Source organism: Opisthorchis viverrini, assembly GCF_000715545.1.
Source record: "Opisthorchis viverrini unplaced genomic scaffold opera_v5_12, whole genome shotgun sequence".
In the NCBI taxonomy this organism is placed as follows: Eukaryota; Metazoa; Platyhelminthes; class Trematoda; order Opisthorchiida; family Opisthorchiidae; genus Opisthorchis; species Opisthorchis viverrini.
In genome coordinates, this window is record NW_008751668.1 from 3,746,739 (window position 1) to 3,747,619 (window position 881).

The window sequence follows — 881 nt, forward strand, 5'->3', positions numbered from 1 at the left end:
GTCTCTGATCACCGTTGTCTCAGAAATACAACTGAAATCCACTCACCCAAACTACCAATATTTCAACAAAGTACCTACACCTGGAATCGTGTGGAACCGGCGATTTCGATATGAGGTGATCAGGAGAAGGTTTTTTTCTGACATATGGAGTACTAAAATTGAATAATACATTCAGGACTGTAAGCCAAGTTGGCCAAGCCATGTGTTGCTCAGTTACTGCTTACCGAGGCGAGCGCCAGTTGCTTTCCCACGTCCGAGTGGAGGGGAACCTTGAGATGGACAGAAGTGGACAGGCAGAATCAAATGAAGAAAGTTCCTAAAAGGGTGGGTCTATTCGCTTGCAAGGATGTGGCCCACCTGATCATCCTGTGTTTGTCTGGAGACGCTCCATGTACAGCGGCTGACTGGTGCCAGTGATGTCCGTACTGTTAATTTCTATCCAGATTGTTTAACTGAATGTTGGAGGTTCATGCACCTCGGATATTTGTGGTAGGTTAGCCTTACGTCCCCTCTCTATTCCCTATCGCTTCCTCCGTTCGACTGCAAGGCTCCATTGAAATAAAGTGACATGGTTGTGAGGCAGTGGAACGCCAGTGTTCTCATCTAGTGTTGTTGTCAATAATAATAATAATGATGATGATAATAATAATAATGATGGCAATGATGATGATGTTGATGATGATGATATGTGTGATGATGAGGATGATGATGACGATACTGATGAGTATGTTGACGATGATGATGATAATGTTCAGGATGAGGTTTATGATGAGGATGCGGTTGATGATGATCATGATCATGATCATGATGTAGCTGGAGTTGAATGTGATGATGATGACTGATGATAATGATGTTGATGAAGACGATGTTAATGATGATGA

The 881-nt window shown here is 42.8% G+C and overlaps 1 protein-coding gene across 1 annotated transcript in view; it reads right to left on the reverse strand.

Moving 5' to 3' along the window:
- Positions 1-327: 327 nt before the first annotated feature.
- The window catches only part of T265_12739 (hypothetical protein), a gene marked incomplete at both ends in the record, with an annotated part of 26,009 nt that continues 25,455 nt past the window's right edge, over positions 328-881 (reverse strand). Inside the window, one exon of the mRNA XM_009165179.1 lies at positions 328-614. Within this exon, the coding sequence (XP_009163443.1) occupies positions 604-614 (11 nt within the window). The remainder of the gene's footprint in view (positions 615-881) is intronic.